This window comes from Sabethes cyaneus, chromosome 3, assembly GCF_943734655.1.
Source record: "Sabethes cyaneus chromosome 3, idSabCyanKW18_F2, whole genome shotgun sequence".
Classification (NCBI taxonomy): domain Eukaryota; kingdom Metazoa; phylum Arthropoda; class Insecta; order Diptera; family Culicidae; genus Sabethes; species Sabethes cyaneus.
The window spans coordinates 76,826,297-76,849,119 of NC_071355.1; the positions used below are offsets into that span (position 1 = coordinate 76,826,297).

Below are 22,823 nucleotides of genomic sequence, written 5' to 3' on the forward strand. Positions count from 1 at the left end.
TGGTTGTTTGTTTTGTGCAAAAACTAGAAGTGGAAGGTGTGCTACAAAAATGACAAAAATATGTTTTGCGAAAGACTGCTATCATTTTTCTGCTTCGGAAAAGGCGGGCATTTCTGGTTTCCGCAATAAATGGTACGAAAACTAAAACTCCAAAACCCAAAGTCGTTAGAGAGCAGAACTGCCGTAGATACAGATATTCGTGCTTACTTAAATTTGGGACCCTACCGTTTTCTCCGGAGTATTTTAATTTCTCGATCTAATCTTTTAAATATCATAAATAGTTTATGGAGTACTTTAAAATTCAGGAACATTAGTACAGCCAAAAATCACTGCAACTGAGATTTATGCATGTACAAATATCTGTATACAGTGTACCCCCAATATTACTTAAGTCTTTTTGTAAAAAGAATCGAGTATGGTTGAGTCATATGATTTTGACGTTTGCGGTTTGCTTTACAACTTTTTCTAAACATTTCCAAATTTTGTTCCACTGTCCGCCTACGGTGCTAAAACGTTTGTTGGTTTATCCGCTACAGATTTCACCTACTGTATTTTCATCTAAACAAGCAAATTAAAAGACAATGAATGATCCCAATAAGAAAATAGATATAGACAAGTCATCGGTAAGCATAGAGATACTTCTCTTAATAGTTCTGTATAATTTTCTAATGATTTCTACCACAGCTTCTTAGCCTGAAAGCGGAATTGCTTCGCAAGCAGGAGGAAGTTAGTCGTGCCAAAGCGTTCAATTCGATCGATGATTTCGTGCCAAAAAGAGTACCAAAACTAGAAACAGCTGATAATGGATCTGAGAAAAAACGAGCTGTCCAATCGGCCCCAGTACCGCTGGAGTTAGAAGATTCAGCTGCTCTAGAGCGCTCTAAGAAGGTTCTAACTGCTAAGGCTCGGTACTATGACAAGATGGTAGCATCTGGTGGTTCATTAAACAGTGACGAAAATTGTCTGGTCATGTTTAACCGAAAGAAGCAAACCGGGCTGTCATCTTCTGAGCAACAATATCGAAGTAGTAGCTCCGATGAAGATTCGGAAAATGATCTGCTTGAAAAGCTAGGCAGACGACCCAAGGAATCGGAAGACGATTGGTATTATTTGGGATTTATAATAACATTGCTTTCTATAACACAAATTTGTTACAGGGTGGAATTCACAGATTTTTTGGGAAGAAGCCGACGTTGTCGGAAAGAAGAGTTAGAAGATTGTTTGCTGAAAGATAGAGAACTGGCTCGAGCGACGAGCCCACGAGAGGGGCAACGAGCGCGAACCGAGGAGGCGAACTACAGCGATGATAATAATGAAACCATTGGGCCTGTTCCGTCAATGGCAATCACGGAAGATACCATTGGAGAGAGGTTCCGCGCAGTGCGGGAACAATGGGCCAAACAAGACAAAGAAAATCTTGAAAAGGAAGCAGTGACCTACCAAGATGTGCTTTACGATGGTAAGTTTTCAATGTTATTAAAATTTTCTTCATTACTATATACACCGTGAGCTCCCCAGTTCCGTACACTTGGTCTAACGGTAAAGGTTTTCCAACAAGTAGTGCAGGTGTCCATTGGCCGAACGTTTCTCAGAGATGGCCAAACCGACTTATGCGTTATTAGTCTTGTTTGACAGGCAATTATTATTAGAATTATTAGATTGTTATTGTATTGTTTTTTTTTTATTACGTTTACTTTAAAAGTTATGAGCAGTTGTTTTCAACACATCACATGTATAATATTGTATAACGATTTTAACCAAGATAATAGGCCGTATGAACAAAACAGTTTACTTAGCTTTTTCCGTTTAAATCGTATGGCAGCATTTGCTCTAACTCTTTTATTCATACGGCCTAATGAATCTGGTATTAACTAGGTATCTTAGTATCAAATGAGAGAGTTTAACACTCCGAAACTAAAAATTTGATGAAATTTTGTAAGAAAATTTTATTGACATGAATTTAAAAGACATTACAGGAATTTATGTATAGTTCATTATTATCGTCGTGTTCCCAATCTTTGCTTTTCTCTAAAAAAATCAACTTTTGAACGACTAACTTGATTTTCATGATTTTGAAATCGCATGGAAGGTGTTATAATTCGTGTTACTCATTATTTTTTAATCGTTAAATATTAAATAAAGATGCTTTTTGATACTTACTGCTTGGGCGTGAATACGACAACTGCCCACGACATAACGTTAAAATGTCATAGAAGAGCTCAGCGCTTAGGTTGAAGACCAAAGCCTTGTGGTAACGCTGCCGGTGAGGCAGAGCTATGCAAAGTCCTTCTCGAGTATTGCTGATGAGCAGTGTAAGGTGCCATTGGGTTTGCTGAAAGGGATTGACGTAACAACTGGTTCGACGAGGAATGCCAGAGAATGTTAAACGAGAAGAATGCAGTGCGGGTGTCGATGCTGCAGTAGGGCATCCGTCAAGACGTGGGACGTTATAGACAGAAATGAAGACAGCAAACCCAGATGCATAGTTTTTTCGGGATAAGAAGCGCCGCTTGGAAGAAATAGAGTGTAAGGACATGGAGCACCCATACCGTTCTCAGTCGTCGGGATAAAGACGGAGGGATCTTGAGAACTATCGAGTGATTCGTAGGAAGTTATCAAGCAAGTTTTGTGAACGGACAACGGACCAAATCTTTGTGTTGCGACAGATCCTACAAAAATGTCGTTAATACCAAGTTCCTACGCACCACTTGTTTCATAGATATTAAGGCCGCCTACGATATCATCGATCGTAAGAAAAATTATGGATATAAAACGGCTTTTACGGGGAGTTGACAAGACTGATTAAAGCCACGATGGTCAAGGTCATGGCATTTCGTGCGTCCTGTTCAAATCGCATTAGAAGGTGTTATGAAATGTACAGGTTTTAACATGCGGGGCACGATTTCAACAAATCTAGCCAATCTATTTGTTACACTGTCGACGTGAACATTGTCGGAAGGATGTTCCAAGTGGTTACTGGAGCAGTATACCAAGCTCTATTGTAAAGCAGTTTTTTTGTAAAGCAGTAAAGGTTGGATTAGTGGTGAATATAACGGATATCAAATGGAGGAAGAAAAGGGATTATCACCGACACGGAGTAAATCTAAAGCACGTCAATTGATCTTGGTGGTCACGGGACTTCTCTTTTTCAACCGACAGTATAATCTCTTTTTTCGCGCTCTTCTGCTCTGATCTCGAATCGAGCTTGCATAGGCAAAAGTATGGTGAACGAGTTTGAGGTGATGGTCGAGTTTGTATACCTCGGGTCTTGGATGACGTCGGAGAAATACACATACATATTCTTGCCGGAAGTAGTGCTTACTACGGACTCAACAAGATCCTAAGGTCTGGCACGTGCTGCTCGAGCCAAAGATGCTGAAGGTCTGGCTAGCTTCACAACCGTACTAAATGTATGATGTACGAAACGCTAATAAGACCAGTGGACAATGCTCGACGGGGCTTGAAAGTACTGGCCGTTTTTGAACGACATGTGCTTAGGATCATGTTTGGTGGTGCATGTGAGGACGGTGTATGAAGAAAAAGGAAGGAACCCAGTATTCAGAAAGGTGCTAATCTCTAATCTAATCTAATCTCACACTAACGCAGCCAATTCTGGAAGGCATCCTGGAAAATGACGATTACTTGAATCAATCATTTTTCTTGTCAACGGCCAGGCCAACTGCGCAGCATGTACCGCAGAGAGAATTCCAAGGAATCAAGTGGAACTAGAAAAAATACCTAATTCCATCAAACTCCTTGAAATCAAGGGAAGGAAGAAAGCGTGGACCTCCCGTACCAAACGCTTCCCATATACATAGATAATGATTTATTTACAGTCGTTGGGAGTATCTTTGCTAATAAGGGTTATGTGATACTCCGGACCCTCAGGGATGAACTAATGGCATTTAGACCAGAAGCCAGGCTGCAATTGGCCAAGGATATAGCGCCTTATTTCGCTCTCTGAAAATAGATTAGTTTACCAAAAAATTAGTATAAATCATATAATACTTGAAATTAAAGTCGTGTGGTTTAATGGTTGCCTAAAACTACATTTGTAAGGTTAGGAACTGAAAACCGCACGACCCCGCACCTCCTAGCTTGGCTACTCAATTATACAAATTGAAGTATTTCCAGGTAGGGCCACGTGGAGGCGCTAGGTAGGGGCTTGGGATGGCTAGAGCTATGTTGGGCGCTTCTTCCTAGTTGCCTTCCCCATTTCATACCCCCAGTATTCAGAAAGGTGCTAAGACTCAAAAGGTACAATGGGCGGGACCTGTTGTGAGAATAATGGACAACAACCCTGCAAAAATGGTGTTCGTCTCGAACCGATCAGTACCAGACGCAGAGGTGCGCATCATGCTAGAATGTTAGACCAGATGAAACAAGACTTGTAAAGTGTGGGACACTCGAAAAATTTGAGACGGAGTGCTATGGATCGAGTTTGTTGGCAGAATATTTGCTATGCCGGTAAAATCCTAAGGGATATATCGCACTAGAATAAGTAAGTAAGTGGTTTAGTTTTAAGTATATTATATAAAAAAAAGGCTTTAAATTTAATTTCACAATACCTCCAAAACTTTAAATTGGTTTACTCGTACGTTTGATCACTTTCATCCCAGTGAGCAATTTCCCCCGGGTTGCGGTAGATGGATTTACAGAAGTGGCGTCTTATTGCGTCAAGTCCGAGTTAATATCTGAACTAAAAAATATCGATTAGTTTTATCTTTATTGATTTATTTATTAAATTAAATTAAATTTAAATTGAAAAGTGTGTTTACATGGTCACAGGGATGGCTTGATTACTTTGACTCAATCTTGATTCATTTAACAGTTCAGCCAAGCAAAATTACAAAAAAGTTATATATGGGACATTTGTAGAAATAGTTATTATCTACAATATCTATACTTATAAAAATGAATTTCCGGGGGTCAGTCCCGGCGTAGTGGTCAGCATTCACGCCTCTCACGCCGAGGACCCGGATTCAAATCCCAACCCCGCAGAAGTCACGAATGACATAAGCTGTTAAAGTGACTATAATCTAACAAAAAAAATGAATTTCTGTCTGTCTGTCCGTATGTTCCTTATAGACTCGGAAACTACTGAACTGATCGGCATGAAAGTTTGTATGCAGGGATTTCTGGGGCCGGAGAAGGTTTTTATGATGGTTAGAGATCTCTTCCCTCTCTAAGAGAGGGGGGGGGGGGGGGGGCGCATAGAAATGAAACACAAATTTATGCATAACTCGAAAAACTAATCAAGCAAATGGAACCAAATTTGGCATGTAGGAGTTTTAGGTAAGCTTAATTTTGCTCATCTTCAGCATATAGAGACAGAGCAATCTGCTTCTCACACAACCAAGAGCGTTCGTTTTCTGTTCGACCGTTTACTCTCTCTCCGAATGATGCCTGAATACCGTTTTCTCTTATAATCACTCATCTTGCGCAGAGGGAGCACAACTACAAGCAGAGGTAATATTTTCTTCGCACACTGGAGACAAAATATTATTTGCTCCGTATCCCAAAGAGAACATGGGACAGGCAATTATATGAACTGAAACGATATGCTCCTTGACATTGAGAGCAGGCATTCGGTAGTGCTCCGGCAGAAAAAGAAAGATGAAACAAAACTGACGCTCACTCGGGAACAGAGCAAAACAGAAAAGCACTGCAAAAGCAAAATCTCGTCGTCTCGGCGCACTGAGACCCCTGCCCCTTCTAAGAGAGGGGCTCTCGTACAAATGAAACACAAATTTCTGCATGATTCGAGAACTAATCAAGTAGTCGAATCAAATTTGGTATGTGTGGGTAAAAGGGAAGGGGGGGAGGGCTCCCATACAAATGAAACAAAAATTTCCTCATAGATCGAGAACTAATCAAGTAAATAGAACCTAATTTGGCATGTGAGGGATTTTGGGGACTTGAATTTATTTCATGTTGGTTTGAGACCCCAGTAGTACGGGGGGAGGGGACTCTCATACAAATGAAACAGAAATTTTTGTGTAACTCAAAAACTAATCGAACTCGAGAAATTTTAAACTCTTCCATAAAACATTACTCAATAAGAAGACCGTCAAAAACCACTTAAAGAGACGGCAGCAGGGCGTGAGCATTGCCAGCAACCCGCCGTCGGAGGCGCTGGCCACTGAGGGGGGCACTTTCCCCGCAGAAATTACCGCTGTCTAGGTTTATTTGTTTACCTAGGTCTACTGACCTCTATTACTTTCCTTCAGTTGGGTCCGAACGATCAACAGCGAATAAGGAAAGGATCACCCCTGCGAAGTAGCACTTTCCGCGAAAAGGTTTTTCGCGAAATGGTATATTCCGCGTTATGGTCAACCGAGAATTGGTTTTCCGCAAAATGGTATTCGGCGAAATGTTATACAATCACGGCGAATTTTCAAATGCTATCCGCTTTTTTTATGTGGCTAAACAATAGGGGATTTGTTTTCTACTTTACTATGAAACAAAAATTGAAAATTTGTATATTGCCCATGCTTTCATAGTTACGTAATTGCCAAAATGAATCATCTAAGGTTGAACTCCTTGGAAACGAGATTGTGACAAAGGTCATCCGAGATTCACGATTTATGTACAGCACAGTTTAATTTGTGACAATACGAAGTTTGTCGGGTCAGCTGGTTGCTGAATAAATTTTTGCTGTATTTATAAGATATAAGATTTTGTAAGATTTTGGCCAATCCCCCCTCCCCCCAGAAAAAAATCTTAGTAAGATTTTTTGAAACAAAAAAAAAAGTTTTATTTAAAAAGTTAGACATTGAAAGAATATTGAAACAGTCAACAAAGTTTAAACAAGTTTATAAAAACCAACGTTCAATAAAATTATTTAAAAAAACAATATCCATTATCTGTTGTAAATCCCTTTATGGCCCACTCACGAACAGAACGTATTTCAGCATTGAGGTTGTCAATAAATGTTGGTGTATGCTCAAAAACTTACCAGCGTTCACTTAATGCGCATTGATCCACTCTAAATCGTCTAAACACGTGTCCTCGTCAAGTAGCGTACAAAGAACTTCTTTGCCTCTTCTAGATGCCACGCGACATAGTCTTATGTTGGAATTGGCACTCCGTTGCGTCTGATGTACAGATCTGTGATGATCACCCGCGGTTTACTTTGAAGCAAAATACTGACCCCACTCTAGTCACATGCGGCATTCAGGATCTTTAGGAACAGAAGAACAATACATCCCTAGAAACATTTTTGTTGTATAGTAGCTTAGCACTAGTTCCATTGGTACAGCTATACATTAGTTGAATAAGCTACTTTTAAACAAAAATGTTTCTCGTGATAGCATAAGGGATTTTGCGGCTGCCTTACGGGATTGAGATAAGTAATTGCAACGAAATATGTTGGAATAATCCAGCTTTCCACGAACGATAATGGCGGCTGATGGGTACAACTTTCTGAAGGGCGTAGTTAGGTTATGACATTCAATGCAGGAGCGGTTACTGCGGTTACTATGGAAGCCACTATGGTTGTTTGGTGATTGGTAAACATTTTTGCAGACCAGCCGAAGAGGAATTTAGTTGAAGAAAATCGAATTTTTGTGCTTTCTTAGCTATTATTTTGTGAAATAGTCTTTGCATTGGGTCAATGTGACAATATTTCAGCAAAGAATAGTTACAATACTGCGCTTCCGTATAGCTAAATTCCTTTTCGGCTGGTCTGCGAAAACAAAACAATGTTTACATTTTTCCTCTCAACCAGCAAACAACCGTAGCGGTTTCCATAGTAACCGCAGTAACCGCTAACTAAGCTGTGCCCTTCAGAAAGTTGTACCCATCAGCCACCCTCATCGCTCGTGGAAAGCTGGATAGCATAAACCGATGACATCAGATGGCTCAAGAACAAGTAGCTGTTGTTTCCCTGAGTGGGCAAGGCTAAAATACTCAGCAGGTTGGTATGCCTTTCCTTGCAGTATGAAGGATTTCGACACTTCACAACTTATTAATTTAAAACTTTTTGTAACAACTAATATGAGTTGCTATTAAAAATGTGAATTTTTCACAATTTTTTCGTGTGTGAAAATCTTAGGTAAGAAATGATTAAACCCCCCAAATAAGATTTTGTAAGATTTCGCGGAACACCCCCTCCCCCCATTATGCCTTACGTAATTAGTGCACGGCCCCTTATCTTCTGTATTTACGGTACTACAATGCTGCCAGAAAATAGCAGCTGTATAGCATTATGAATACAAAAGATGCAGTCTAGCATTATTCAGCAGAATTGTAAATAATAACTAGTTTTACAAACGTCCCGTATATAGCTTTTTCAATTTTTTTATTGGCTGAACACTACTGGCAAATGAATCAAAATTGTGTCAAATTGATCGAGCCATCCCTGTCTGTTTATAATATTTGCAAAATTAAAAAACTACAAAACATCATGTCCCAAGTATACTGACACAATAGCAAATATATTACAGTGCAGTATGATGTACAAATCGTTAGAAAATGTATTGGGAAATCGCTTGAAAATATATTGTATGGCACACCACTATTATTGTAAATTTTTGATAGTTTACTTCCCTTACACCTCCTGGACGAATTGACATAAAATTATTACCAAATTAAGCGACTCAACGCTGAACCAAAGTAGGGTTTTTACTTTTAATAAACATGTTTTCTCAACTGTTTCCTAACGTATTCAGTGGGTTGACCTCTGCTGTTTCAACAGTTACATTTTCCACAAGTACTATCACTCATAAATGTGCAAAAACATTTCCCTTACGGCAAATTAGCCTAGCACATATGTGTAAGACGATTAAACCGCAACAAATCACCATAAAACAGCATTGTCACGAACAGTTCCATTTTCATTTTCATGCGATTGGGTAGGCTTTCCCCCTGACGCCAGCCGAACAGTAGCGCAATTCTCAATCCATTTATTGTGATACAGTGGTTTGCATGGTCTGCTTAATTTCCGTTTCACTTACGCCGGCCGGGACATGCCAAGAACCAAGTTTCAGTTAGTGAGGCTGGCTAGGTGGAGTCTGCATTCACAAATTACCCTAAAACAATTACAGTCTGCCTCAACTCGTCGATAGCTGCAAGTCCAAGTCCACGGTTCCCATTCCATCCTGTTGAATAATACATTTGTTTGCCGTCTGTCCGATTAAGCTGTAGCTTATGGCACAGAAATAATTATTCATAAACATGGAATCATAGCCGAATGCGATGAGCTTATCGAATTCATCATTTTGAGAGCAGGTCATGTTGCAGGTACGGGAATTATTCCGGTCCAAACGTGCTTCACTGCTTATGCATTTGCTGTGGGCTCATGGAAATCGGCATAACCTGCTACTCGTCGCCAGTGCATACAAGAGCAAGTCACCGTTCCGCAACAGTTGGGTGGGTAAGAGTTACAAACTAGTTGATGGTTAAAAGGACAGTAATGCTATTTACACATAACACATTTCTTAATATTTGTTATGACCCCATTTATACCCAAAATGTAGATGTAACCAAAATGTAGAAACCTGATTACGCAACTGAAATTGATGATAGTGTGCCAAAATGCCATATACTGCACTCAATTGGTAGAACCCCGCTTTAGAAACGGTGGTGTGACGGTCGCTGACAGTACTGCGCTAGATTGGATTTTGAAACATCTGTATTGTATTGATGGTTGGAGAGGGATGCGATTTATTTTCTACATATACTTAGAATATTCAGATTGCAATCAAAATTTTGCTTTGTTGCTGTTGTTGTTATTATTAGTTTATTAGGACTTTTTAAACGCAAGGCGTTCATTCAAGTCCTCAAAACTTTGCTTTGTTGCTATACTGCTATACTCTATTTTTCAGAATTAACGTACAGGATTCCATGGAAATCCAAAAATCGAGTTAATCGCCCAAATCAACACCCAAGAAGCATTATCGTGAATTTTTATCACTAAAATACTATGAATAAACAAACAAGAAAAAGATATTTTGACAATTTTCCAAGAAGTAGGTTCCCTAACTTCTTCGACGACTTGAACAATTTTGAGTAAATATTTTTCAAGATACTTTGATTGCTGAGAAAATTGGCCTACATTCTCATTCAAAAAAGCATTGTAATGCTTAGTTTCAGAGATACAAATTTTTAAAATCAGCGATCCCCGAGAAAATCGGATAACTAACCTTTGGAATTTTCTGGAAGAATAGGATGCATCAAATTGGTTGAATATTGTATTCATTCATACGTCTATGAATAGGCTATGCCCGCGTACAACATCTCATGAAATTCTAGAATCCTTCGGCCCATCTGGTACGATAATTTTGAAAAATGCCTTTTTAACACACTGTGTCAACCTGGCAAGATCGTTATTCCCAAAAGGATTCAAACTAACTTCAGGATAATTCGAATGTTAGTCTTGTTGCGATGACTTTTGGCAGTTGTTACGGACATAGTTTTATTTATTCGCGGTTCCTCAGTCTACATCACATATGGAGTGGTATGTGCCTTGTATCATAATGTTTAGAAACCCTTTTTGATTTTTATTTTTTTTTTTTTTTTTTTTTTTTAATTCTATATTAGAGAGGTTTTCAGCCTGCGGCTGGTTCGCCTCTTTTGATTTTTATTCAATTCATTTCATTATTAATGTTATTATCCTTAAAAAACAAATACCAAGCATTTCAATATATTATTATATTTATTACTGTTTGCAGAATTTGGTGAAAATTTAAACTGCTTAGTAGGAGATAAAAGAAACACGTTATTTTGTAGTTCTAATTCTAGTCATACTAACTCTTAGTTAGTGTGGAGGATTAGTACATAACGTATCCATTCTGTACTTCTCCTCCAAACTAACTAAATGCTAAATGCAATATGTAAATATTCATTAATTTCATTAAAAAGTTCAACAGTGCAGTACAGTTCCATCTTATATTTTAGTCACTCTGAAGGACACGTTTTTGTGCGAAAATTGAATTATTCCAAAATTTTTAGCAAGTTTTAGTTCTCATGAAAATTAAATTACTTCAATTAGTTTTCACTAAAGGTAACTATTTTCCTTCTATTAATTATTGCTGGAAAACCTTGCCGCAGTTTTGCATTGATTTCCCGAGCCAGAGTGGGATATTGGGGTCCATTTCTTGATGGAAACTGTGCCGAATAGGGGTAATTTGTTGCTCCAGTTTTCCGTCTGCTCTGGTAACTGGTGTGGAGCATACACCAGTTCGCAACGTTACATGGGATAGTCATAATTTAATTAAAAGTTGAATGAAAATCTGCTTCACCGCTTTGCCATTGTTGAAAGTAGTAACAGTCGTAACAGTAGAACTACACAGAATATATAGTTACAGAAAATCATTGCTCGCCGGATTTGGCTTTGGTTGTGCTTTTTGCCGGCTGGAATGCTTCGGAACCCGAGCTGTATTGCATCCCGATCGCTGTCGGTGGCTTTTTGTTTGTTTTGTACTTTGTATGTGTTACAATAGAAATATATCTGCAAGTTTAGTTTCTAAGCTGAATTTGATTTTTAAATAATTTTTATAGAAAAATCTTTTGACCATTATATGTCTAAAAATACATTGTTTTATATTCACTCTAAATGTTTATTTCTTATAATTTCGTTTTGATGGCACGATATTTGTCCGGTTAATTAGTGCGTTACGCGTACTTAATTTTGGACACTTCCATTTAATTTTTCCTTCGTCAATACGTTCATAGATTTAAAATAAATTTTAAATTAGATCCATTGAAATATAAGCTTTAGTTATTGGAGAAATCTTATTTGTATAATTAGAATGATTCGATGATACGAAAAATGGTTTAAATAATACAACTATTAAGATAAGCGGTGTATTGAGTGTGTTGTGCTTCATACGAGTACTAAGTATACTAAGTCATAGTAAATAATACTAATACTAAGTCATAGTAAAGTCGAATTCTGTAACGTATTTGGATAGAGTAAGACGAAATACTACAAAAGCGCTTATCTGAAAGTTTGGGCTATCATAATTTTGAACACAGAAGCTTCATCAACAATATTCATCTGTCACGTGAAATGTGACGAATTTACACCAAATACGTTAGAAATTTTGGTTGTTGCGGTTTCATTGTAGTAGCACATCATGAAAGCACGGAAAACTCTATTGTAGTAATATTTATTGATTTATTTGCTTCTTAATGGGGCTTTCAACCCGGTTGTTGGTTTGCCCCGCATTTAGGAATCTGGTGAGCGGTGTAAAAAATTTTCAAAAATATAATTGAAAAGTGGATATTTGTATAGACCAACCTCGTGTTTTTAGTCTTTACGTCGAAATGCGGTCAAGCATATATATGAATATTTTTTGAAACGGTGGTTCTACAATTGATGAAGGGACGATTGGGGAAAGCTATGAATTTTTTTTGGAATGGAGGGGAAAGAGAGAAAAGGTGAGAGAGGGGGGGAGGTTATTGGTAGCTACGCTTAACAGGTAGTCGTTGTGCCTTCTAACTTTTGTCCAATGCTGGAAGGTGCATGGGTTGAACCAAGCTATAACCTGAGATTACAACCTGATTCGAACCCACAACACCCCTCAGGGCATGTGGCTCGCTGGTACCCTGTACCTTTGAACCGCAAAATTGATCTTTTCTGAACCTTAAAAGTAATTTATTTATTTATTTATTTATTTATACCAGTCTTCGAAATTTCGTACAGAAAGTTCTTAGTGATTACTTATTCTAAGTTTGAAACTAGTCCGAGTAACATTAAAATCATAATCGTCAGAAACAGTATTAAATACACAACATACGTCAATTGGATTGTTTTGAGCGAACTGATACGGTGCAATGGAAGCCTAAAGAAATCAGCTCGTCGAGTATGCCTCGAGTATGCGTCGAGCTCCGGGCTGTCTATATTAACTCCTAGCAGATCAAAGATGAATAGTCGTTGCAGCAAAGCCCTCCTATTCGCTAGCATTGGCAGACGTATTAAAGCGCATCGATGTTAGTAAGGAGGCAGTCGAACCGGATCATCCCAGGGCAAGACTAGTACCGTGGACCCCAGTTCGTTTGACCGTTTTTAATCTGAACACTGTGTGCTTGCAACGGCATATACAATTAATACAACCAAACTAATACCATGTATGTGTGTCATTATGATTTAAGTTTTACTTGATGTAGTTTGTATTGTGTCTCGTTCGGTGTACACGTACTAATGTTTAAGTTACGGTCGTTGATAATAAATAAATTCCGAAACGGAGCTGCATGCAGCACTATTTTTCGTGACCTCAAACAACTCGGCATAAGAAGAGGACTTTCATACTATATAGTAAAAAGATTCGTCGAGACGGGATCGGTTGAAAACCGTATAAAAAACAGAGGAAAACGAAGCGTTAGAACCGCAGAGGTCTAAAAGGTACCCGTACTGAAGGTTCCGTACGGAAAATGGCAGTTGAGCTGAATATCAACCGACCGACTCGGAAATCGACCACGTTTTAATTGATGGAAGGCACTTCTCGGATATCATCGACATTAAAACCTGCTGTGACGCGATTCTAACCACTATCTTTTGATAGTTAAACTGCGCCAAAAACTTTCCTTCACCCGCCACAGTACAATCTGGAACGACTCAAGTTACCTGAAGTCGCTGCTAAGTACAGGCAAAAGTAGCACTGCCGGTTGAGGAAGAACTAAACAAAGTCCCTCTCGGGGACTACTGGGAGGACGTTAAAGAAGCCATCAACAGTGCAGTGGATGCCATTGGGATCGCTAAAAAGTGTCGACATTACAACGAGGAATGCCAGATGGTATTACACGAGAACAATGCTGTGCAGGCGTCGACGCTACAGCAGGGGACTCAGCAAAACGTGGAACATTATAGACAGAAACTGACAGTAAACTCAGTTTTCCGGGATAAGAAGCGCCGCTTGGAATAAATTGAGAACGAGGACATAGAACAGCTGTTTCTCCCTCAGGAAGAAACAGGGTAAAAACGGAGGGATCTTGTCGAAAGAACGTGAGGTGATCGAAAGGAGAAAGCAGTTGATGGAGATCTGCCAAAATAGGAGTAGTGATCGAAGCCATCAAGCAGCTCAAGAACAATAAGTCGGGCCCGGATACATTGGTAATCTGTCTGCATCGGTTGATAGTCAGGATCTGGCAATCAGAATTATAAAGTCTGAATGCAAGACTAAGGCCACGGTGGATGGTGTGTGAGTGTGAGGATCAGGGCTTCGACCGATCCTTTTTTTCTACCGCAGTCCCACCAACGCGCATTCAAGTTCACACCGTCCGTTTAGTGATGGAATACGAACGCTATGCATAACACAACTGGCAGTTTGCTCAGTCAAACGCCGATGGCACGCAGTAGTATGAACGGATTCTAAAGCTTTTTAACATTTTCATTTCGATCAAGTTGCCTTTACCGTTTGGAGCAGCGAATGACTGCAAAACAGTCAAATGACTGGCAGTCACCACGCTTACGAAAAGCAACCGCACAATCGTATGATTCAATCGTATGATTCAATACTACAAAAAAAAAACAACCACTACATGTGCATGGAAGAAGTCGGTCGGACTCCGTCCAATACAAACGAATATTTTGCTTGCGTCGGACCGACGTCCGGGTGACAAACTATTACTGTGAGCAGCCGATTTGGAGACAAAAAGAGAAACGAAAAAATACGTCACCGTATGCTTCCAGTCAGTTTGCAGTTTATATTCTCAAAGCGCAAAGCAAAACGGGAGATCGACTGTTTGCTTTTGCAGAGATGCCGCATGAATTGTAAGGCGGCAGCAGCGCAAGCGGCAGCTTGACTGAATTGAAAAAACAGTCAAATGATCGTTCAAAAAGCGGAGTTTGAATGCGGAAAGTTCGCATTCACGGCAGTCACATTCAACTTGCGATCCCTTTTCAAGCCCTGGTGAGGATACCGGGCGCGTTATCAAGCCCGTTTGAAACATGCAGGGGACTTCGTCAAGGCGACCGCATTTCCTGTCTCATGTTCAACATTGCGCTAGAAGGTGTTATGAAACGTGCGGATTTTCAAGTACCAGCTAGCGAGTTCGAGGTGGTGGACAAATTTGTATACCTCTAGACGTTGATGATAATAATTGTATAGCAAAGAAATGCACAGGTGTATTCTTGCCGAAAGTCGTACTTACTCTACAAGACCCTAAGGTCTGATAAGCTTCACCCACGTACTAAATATATCATGCACAAAACGCTAATAATACCGGTAGTCCTCTATAGGTACGAAACGTGAACAATACTCGACGGGGACTTGCAAGCACTGGCCGTTTTCGAACGTCGTGTGTTCAGGGTAATCTTTGGCGGGGTATGTTAGAACGGTGTATAGAGGATAAGGATAAACCACGAGCTGGCGCAGCTCTTCGGCGAATCCACTATGTGAAAGTCGCTAATGCTGGAAGGCGGGCGGGAGTATGCAAAGTTGCTTACTTACATGCAGTGGCGACTCGTGGTGGTTTAGCTTACCTGTTCAACCAGCGAAAAATACAAATTAATACGCAGCTTTTTTTATTATCGAAATTCTATATTTTATTCATAAAACAAACATTAGGTGTATGCACGTAGCGCTTGCTATGTTGCGTAAACGGTGTATTTCGTGTATATGCTGCCGCAATTCGCATAGCAGTTCCGGTTTCTATGGAAGCGGCAGAGTAGCGGCAGTTTAAATACGCAATACTCCGTATACGCAACATAACAAGCGCTACGGGAATACCCCTATTATTTGAATAACAACGGAATACGGCGGTTTACTTTAGCAGCAAACCCGTCTCTGAATTTTAACTACGAACCTAAGACTTTCCGTTCAATTTACCTATTGAACCAAATTCAAGAATAACCACCACACGCACCACAAGCAATATGCGTAAGTTGTTCAATGCTAAAGATGAACGAGTTAATGAGAAAATTTTGCGAATAATGCATGCCATCCCCTTCGTACCAATACATTGTCCTGGTGCTAATCTCTAAAGCAACGTTCAAGCGTCGTATTGAACGTTTTGCTCATTAGCTTCGTAACTCGATAAAGTGGAATCAAAGCGCAGGCCATAGGAATATGGGGTAGTAAGTTGTTCAATGCTGAAGATGAACGAGTAATGAGACAATAATGCGCCCGAGTAAAAGCTGTTTCACATTCTCTTTTTATATCCTTCGTACCCAGAATCAACACCAGGAATAATGTGTTGGTATATGCTTGTGCATTGAGATCAAAGCAACGTTCAAACGTCGTGTTGAACAGTTTGCTCAGCAGCTTCGTAAACTAAACTAATAATTTACCGAATTATTCGTATTGCATGTGCGTCGGTTCAAACGAAATCATGAACTAGTGATGAAAAAAAATTTTGTCGGGTTGAATTTTGTTGCCTGTCCTATGAACAGGTTGAACATGCGGACGAGTCGCCACTGCTTACATGAACTTTTCACACACACACAGAATTTCATTAGATTCTAAGGGGATCATGCTAACCTCTGGTCGAGTTGGTGCGAAATCCTTCTATGACATTCTATCGAACTGCCAGACGGTCAACATTGACTAATATACATTGCATTATTGTGGGATGGAAATTTGAGGAAAACGATCGTAAAATCAACAATTTACTATACTCCAGTTAAAGAGATCTGACATTGACAATAAGCCGCAACTGATGCATATTTTGTAAACAATTATGCAGAGATCGAACAAAAGTTTATAGTTTCGGAAACCGTCGACAAAAATATTCGTTTTTTTTTTAATTCTACCACTTCAAGATAGAGTTTGAAAAAATCTTACAACTTGGTAGTACTATAATATAATAAGGAGATACTATTTTTTTCTACTCCATTCTAATCGGGAATGTTTCGCGTATTATCCTCATTTTGTTATCAAACATTTCTCGGGCGGTTGGGTGTGCATTGCAAACTAGCGGAGCTAGAAGATGGCAAACATTTTGCTGGTCAGATGAGGATGGGAATGTAGACCGGCCAGCTGGTGGAAGTAATAATCGTACTGCAGGACGCTTTGTCGGAGTGGCGAGGTTGAACGAAGTATACTTCGTTTTGAGCCGTACAATCGTTTGAGAAAAGCGACCATCTGTCGATTATGCGACAGCGGGGTGGCGCTGCTGCCACGGGAAGGGAAAATGTAATAACAACCGGGAAAAATCTGCTGTTTCGCGCAAACGAGAGCATCGAGGTAAGTGGAAAAATATAATTGCCCGAATTATCAAAATGAAATAATTAGAACAATGTAAGCGTCGGCATTTCGTGGTGCGGGTTGGATAGTTTTGCAGCATACGCTTCGTGCAAGCGATTTCATCGTAAAGTAAAATTTTATTTTTACGAAAGTTTTGTAACCGTTCCATGAATTCTTTTATTCGTGTCTAGGTTTCTAGGGTCAGTTTAGTATGACGGGGTATATTCAGTCCTGCTGGCAGTAATTATTTCATTGTTAGGCAATAATGTTTCTTCGACTACATATGGTCGGTGTTAAATCAGACCGGTCTTAGTCGCAAAATTAAAAAAAGAGTTAATGACAGCGATTGAGAATTTTGCCAATGCCAAAAATATGAGATGATTTTGAATGATTAATAGCTATAAACCATGCAGAGCAGCAAACTTTGAACGCGTTTTTCTCAAAATCAGAATTTTGTTACTTGGTTCGGTCCAACTTAACACCAACCAGATTGTATGCCATTCCCTCGAAACCCATTCCCCAGAAACCCATTTCCTAGAATCCCATTCCCCAGAAAATCATTCACCCGAATGTACCGGCGGCAGTCCCCCCGCAGAAACCACCTCTATATAGGTTATCCCGTAGTTAAGTCCGAACGAGCGGCAGTGAGTAAGGACAGCATATACCCAACAATTGACTAGGCCGAATTGATAGAATTATTGGTGGGAATGGTCACGAAGGTCCTTGTACTGCACGGAAATTCACTAACGAAAGTAATTGCGGTGATTTCTAGGGAATGGTAGGTTCTGGGAAGTGGCTTTCTGGGGAATGGTATTTTCGGAATAATGACTTTCTGGGGAATGGTTTTCTGGAGAATAGTATATTCTGGGAAATAGTTTTCTGGGGAATGGGTCATTCTGGGGTTTGGAATTCTGGGGAATGGTTTTCGGGGGAATGGTATACAATCCACCGACCATATGTAATGATGAAATCGATAGTTTTTTTGTAGTTTACTTGTCGAATGAGTTCGGTCTCTCTCACTGAAGGATTGTATTTTCTCTTGAAAAGTATTTTTTTTTAAATTAGGCTTGCAAAGCCGAATTTCAAATCGAAGTTAATTATATCTATTCGGAATAGATACCGTTATAGTTCGATGTCATGATTTGACACCGTTCCAATATACTCACATGTTTGATTTCATTCTTTACCTAAAATTTATTGAGAAAGACATGACTTTTCCTTTTAATGTTACTATTTATTTAATAATTTGATAGATGCTTGTATCGCCTGCGACTTGCATGTTGGAAGTGAAATCTGTGTCGATTAGTTAAGTTAATGTGAAGATGCTCACTAATTTCGAACATTTTTCAGCTGAATGTATATTTCATATCATGTCTTTCTTTCTATTTTCCACAGAGGCCCGTCAGCATGGCGTTGGCTACTACGGGTTTTCGACCGATCGCGAGGAACGTATCCGCCAGCAGCATGAGCTGGACTCCATACGGGAAGCCACGATGGAAGCGCAGAAAGAAAAGGAAGATTTGCGCAAAGCCCGCGATAAAATAATCGCGGAGAGAGTCAAAGCGGCCAAGGCAAGGCAGCGAGCTCGGCTCGGGTTGCCGCCGGAGGACGAAGAAGAGTCAGCAAAAAATGATGCTAAAGACGAAGAACTGTACGATACAGCGGCTGAGAAAAAGAGATTGAAAGCAGAAGCCAAGGCGCTAAAGAAAAAAGCGAAGGAAGAAAAGAAACGGGAACGAGAACGACAGAAACACGTGCGACCTTGGGATCAAGGCAAAGAAAGAGACGATGAGTTGGATTGGAAACCGGCTCGCGAATGGCATGTTATGTCTCAGGAGGAATGGAACGAAATGAAGCGAAAGGAAAGAATTGAAGAATTTGCTCCACCTGTAGAAAAGCCTTCAGCAGGTGTGGAAAACTTTAAAAATAACCCTTTGTTCAAATCTTATTGCGATGATGACAAAATACAAAATGACGACAGGAATCCAAAAACATTATTGTCTAACAATCCACTATTCCAATCGTATAGTAATTCAGAGCTATACGAGAATGAAGATGAAGACGAGGATGAACTGATTGGTCCTTGTCCTACTGGATGGACCAATAGTACCTCCGCTACTGACAAGCTTCTAGATGGCAATCAACAATCGACATCTAGTTGCAGTAAAGAAGAGGTCTGTTTACCAACAATTCCAGGTATGGAAACCGATATTTTCCATGAGGAAACGAATCGAACATTATTTTTCACTAGTAAGAAAAAAGGGTTTAAACGAAAATTCGATCATGTCGACCAAACAATTTCCAATAATCTACCTCCTTTCTCTAGTGAGATCCCCTCGGAAGAACCACATCAAAAGTTATTGATCACTGGCAAGAAAATGGAGTTTAAGCGAAAGAATTACGATTCGGTTGTTAAGACAAACGATGCTCCAAACAAAACTGTTGAACCGCCTCATCAACAGTCTATTCCTATACGGAACGAATTGAGTGACGACGAATTTGAGCAGCAGATCGAGCGTAGGCAAGTCGATGCCGAGGGGGGTGTGCAAATTGCGCCACCACCCACTTTTGAATATTACGGCCCATCGTCCGGCAAACGAAAACCGGTACCTCGTCAACCGCCAGTCTCGAAATCGGCCTTAGAAGCATCCATTGAAGCCGGTTTGAAGTTCCTGCGGAATCAATCCGATAAAGCGGATGGACCTAGTTTGTCGACGAAGAATAAATGGACCTCTAATGCAGACTATTGAACGGTGCGTTTGTGATGAATGAATTTTATAATGAGTTATTATATAGTAGCTAAGTTTTCTTTACTGTTTGTGAGCTAACAGCCATTATTAGAAATTTTGAGAAAAACAAAAACACTGCTAAATGCAAAGCTTTACATATTAGCTTTGGACGTAGTTATCTTTAACCAGATATTCTCTGTTGCGCGCTTGCTTCTGGTGTACTGATCAACCATCGCCATAGATCTTTTACCGATGTCCATATCATCGGTGAAGTCGACGAATTGATTAGATTTGTTAGATTGTGCCACGCTCCTTTTATAACACCTTGTAGCGCTATATTCACAACGGGCAAGCTAGAGGTAGTCACCCGCTGGATTCGAATGAACTCTAAAATCCACCCGAAATCCCCCATCACAATCTTAATCAGTCTGTTGAGTTACCGTTTCGTCCATTATTTTCCATAGCACTGTGTTCGATAATATCATATGCTGCTTTAAATCCTTTTGAGGGGTCAGTCCCGGCGTAGTGGTTAGCATTCACACCTCTCACGCCGAGGACCCGGGTTCAAATCCCAACCTCGCAGAAGTCACGAATGACCCAAAACTGGTTAAAGTAACTATAATCTAAACAAAAAAAATCCTTTTGATGGATCTGCTGCAGCTTAATGATTCCGTTCATCGCTAATTGTCCTTCAATGAAGCAGGCCTGAAAACTTTTCACAAATCGGTTCACAATTAATGAGTTTCGGTGGAAAATGATTTCTGGCGGTTCTCACAGCCCAGATTGTCGCTTTTCTTGTGGATCGGGCAGATAACCTTTACATAGATAACCCCACCTTTGTCTTTCTCCGGTAGCCGTTTTGTATTCCAAATTCTTACAATCAACCGGTTCAGACAAATGTTACTTATTGGTCTATGTCCGCCGGTCCGGTAAAACAAAGGGTTGAAATCAGAGATCTACACTGCCGACGGTTACCCACCATAGCTTTCACCTGTCGCCAGGACAGATTCTCGTTAACAGCCTGGATGCGTCGCCATGAGCCTTTGGGTCTTCCTTTACGTCGTTGTCCTTGTGGATTGTAATCGAGTGCTTCTCTACAGATCTCGTTCGGTCCTCTCCTCCGACCCACTTTCACCTATGTTCTCAAATTCCTGTTCCCAAGCAACAATGTGAGTTTTATTGTACTCTTATGGCGGCTTTCATAACCAATTTTGGTATTAAATGCCATCGCAAGAGTGTTATAAAACCCAAATTGTTACTTGGGTTGCTATCGACCGTTGATAACATCGATGATGGAATTCCTCGTTGAATATCCAATTGTCAGACTAACACGCACGCACATAATATGTCGGAAGCTGTGAATAATAAATAACTGTAGTTTTTGCGTTGTCTCCGCAGAGACGCACCACATATCACAGGCGTATAGTAATACGAATTTTACGTTTGAGTTGAAAATTCGGGTTTTCGTATGCAAAGTGACAATATAATTATCACTGATTTGATAATTATATTATCACTGATATTATAATTCAATGAGATACTTATTAGGAAATCATTGGTTGACTCAAAATTAATCAAGGCCGCCATTATACCTTTTTTCACTCACCCGGATTCGAACTTACATCCTGTCGGTCGATCGGAAGCCGTCAACAAACACATCCGAGGCAAATCCTTAGGTGTCTGGTACTGGGGGACTTCCCCCTATATAAAAATCAACACTTAGCATTACTTCAGTTTTTATTAACTGCATGCAAATGCAAATAATGAGAAATCGATAAAAATCAATACTTAAAAATTGTGTCTTAATAAAAATCATAAAATTAACCAATTATAGTTCTGAAAAAAAACATGCCAAAATGTTTGAAATCTCTTATTTTTTGCATATTTGTTGACTAAAGATACTTTCTGTTTGCTTCGAAAAGTTAATCATCAACTGGTTTCCTTGTTTTTTTTTTTTCATATTTAAGATAAGCGGTTCGGTATAAGTGATGTTTTCTTTCTTCTCAATCTCTTTTTTCGCAAAATCATGATTTCATTCAAGAATTTGACTGAACCAAGCAAAACATTTTGTCCGGGTGCATATGTAAACATACAAACAAACGTTGGATTTTATATATCAGAAGCTTTAGTGCACTACCTAATGTCTTGATTTGCAGTACGTTTAAAATTTAATGTAATGTTCTCTATCGATGATTGATGCTTATTAAACAAATTTCACAGAGTGTTATATTAAGACTTCTCAATCAGGATCATAAGCCTCCATAAATTTCCATGCATAGGCACTAGCGAATGCAGACAACTAACCAAAGGTCGTTTGTTTATCGCATTTCTATTTAGCAAGTCAAGAGTATAGTTACTATATATATAGTTCGGCGGATAGAAAATCGGGAGCCAAATAAACGTCAAAAGCGGAGCCAAAAGCTTTTCAAAATCCAAAATGCAGGAGTAATGATAAAAAAATACACTTTCTTTTCATAGAACTAGTCATTTTCAACACCCGCCAGTGATTATTTTTCGTAAAAACCTGCACATTTCACCATAATTTCAAATTTAATTTCATAAATCAGGGATGCCAATTCGCCTGGTTTTCTATCCGCCGAACTATATATATAGTAACTATAGTCAAGAGCTCTGCATTTGTCAGATTAATTTATTCATTGCATTTTTATTTTTCTCTACCGCGTGCTGTTGCGGTGAATGGTTGCAGTTGATCTACCCTTTTATGACCAGTAGAAAGATAAAAAAGCAAATTTATTGCTCTATTGAGACTTACGTGGTATGTTAAGTACTAGGGTTATCATATAGACAAAAGGTGTGAAATCATTCATTAGTTGACAATTGAACAATTGATAAATCGTTTATATGAATTACATGAAACCTGCCAAATGTTGGAGAACATATTGATATGTGTATTGTTCAACTCCCGTACCGTATTTAATTTTAAAGTTGTTAGCATTGGTGTTGC

At 39.5% G+C, this 22,823-nt stretch overlaps 1 protein-coding gene across 2 annotated transcripts; it reads left to right on the forward strand.

Annotated features, from left to right (window-relative positions):
* The first annotated feature begins 85 nt into the window (after positions 1-85).
* On the forward strand, positions 86-19,890 carry LOC128742667 (coiled-coil domain-containing protein 174). Of its 2 annotated transcripts, XM_053839095.1 has the most exons (5): positions 86-132; positions 537-623; positions 685-1,103; positions 1,158-1,459; positions 18,525-19,890. In XM_053839095.1, exons 2-5 carry the CDS (start codon positions 582-584, stop codon positions 19,877-19,879), a joined length of 2,118 nt encoding a protein of 705 aa, XP_053695070.1. In that variant the 5' UTR covers positions 86-132; positions 537-581; the 3' UTR covers positions 19,880-19,890. The 2 variants fall into 2 exon arrangements, with proteins under 2 accessions (XP_053695070.1, XP_053695069.1); XM_053839094.1 differs by lacking the exon at positions 86-132 and having other exon boundaries at positions 499-623.
* The last annotated feature ends 2,933 nt before the right edge of the window (positions 19,891-22,823 follow it).